Source organism: Antrostomus carolinensis, unplaced genomic scaffold (assembly GCF_000700745.2).
Source record: "Antrostomus carolinensis isolate BGI_N321 unplaced genomic scaffold, ASM70074v2 scaffold14266, whole genome shotgun sequence".
Taxonomy (NCBI): Eukaryota; Metazoa; Chordata; class Aves; order Caprimulgiformes; family Caprimulgidae; genus Antrostomus; species Antrostomus carolinensis.
The window spans coordinates 830-1,887 of NW_010324009.1; the positions used below are offsets into that span (position 1 = coordinate 830).

The 1,058-nt window shown below is 52.4% G+C and overlaps 1 protein-coding gene across 1 annotated transcript in view; it reads right to left on the minus strand.

Annotated features, from left to right (window-relative positions):
- Window positions 1-222: 222 nt before the first annotated feature.
- PAQR7 (progestin and adipoQ receptor family member 7) overlaps window positions 223-1,058 on the minus strand; it is a 1,090-nt gene continuing 254 nt past the window's right edge. Inside the window, 1 exon segment of the mRNA XM_029085651.1 lies at window positions 223-1,058. This exon segment is cut by the window's right edge and continues 22 nt beyond it. Coding sequence (XP_028941484.1) covers window positions 223-1,058 — 836 coding nt within the window.

Below are 1,058 nucleotides of genomic sequence, written 5' to 3' on the forward strand. Positions count from 1 at the left end.
TTTGTTCCAACTGTTTATTAAGATACGTGAATTAAACCAGTGTACCATTTTAAGAGCAAGCCTGAATTTTAAAAGCATAAAAAGCAGCTCTGACTTTCCCTCCCTCACTGCCGAGTAACAGTTCACAAAGTGTTTAATTCCTCTTCTCCTCAAGGTTTGTGGCTGGATTCATGCTGAAAATCAACCATTCAGGTGAGCTCACCTGCTTCTCCTTCAGGGCTCTTACTCTTCTTTGAAGCTCAGCTTGTTCTTCACCTTCTGGGCCATGTAAGTAGCTGTGAGGACAGAGCAGGTCACAGTGAAGAGGCACAAAGCAGAGAAGTTTTGTGCCAAATCACCCTGAAGAGTGGAATAGATTTGTCGCCTGGACTCATAGTCCAACACCACCGCCTCGATCTGCGCCAGCGTGCAGAGTACCAGGCACACGTGAAAAATCTGATGGCTCTGCCCAAAGAAGTGACATTTCCCAGGGAACCACTTCTCGGGGTAAGGATGTGAGAAAAAAAAGGCACCGATAAGGAAAAACACCACCTGGCATTTGTGATAGAGGAGGGCTGGGTCAGCCTGCTCGGAGGGTGGCACGGTGTAGATGCGGTGGATCACGGGGCTGATGTCCAGCATGTACGCCAGGCCTGAGGGCAGCTCCTGGCACAGCCGGCTCAGAAGGCGAGTGGACTGGTGGTACCGGTACTTGGCGTAGCAGGAACCAGCACAGGACAGCCACGCTAACAGGACAGCTGCTGGCATGTAAAACCCCTTGATCTTCTCGTGCCAGCTTGGCTCGATGGCGTAGTAGTAATGCCCCAGAGCGCTGCCGTACTGGTAAATCGCGACCCCCACGTAGTCCATGAAGAAGAAGCTGTAGTGCCAGAACTCAGATTTGGCCTGCAGAAGATGAGCGAGGGTGCTGAACGTCAGGTAGGTGATGGATGCCACGATGATGATGAGGAGGGGTTGGGCGTGCAGGTCCTGTCCAAAATCCACCCGCTGTGAGAGCTGCTGGAACCGCAGCAGCAGGATCAGCGTTGCCACCAGATGGGTCCAGACGTTGATGGCTT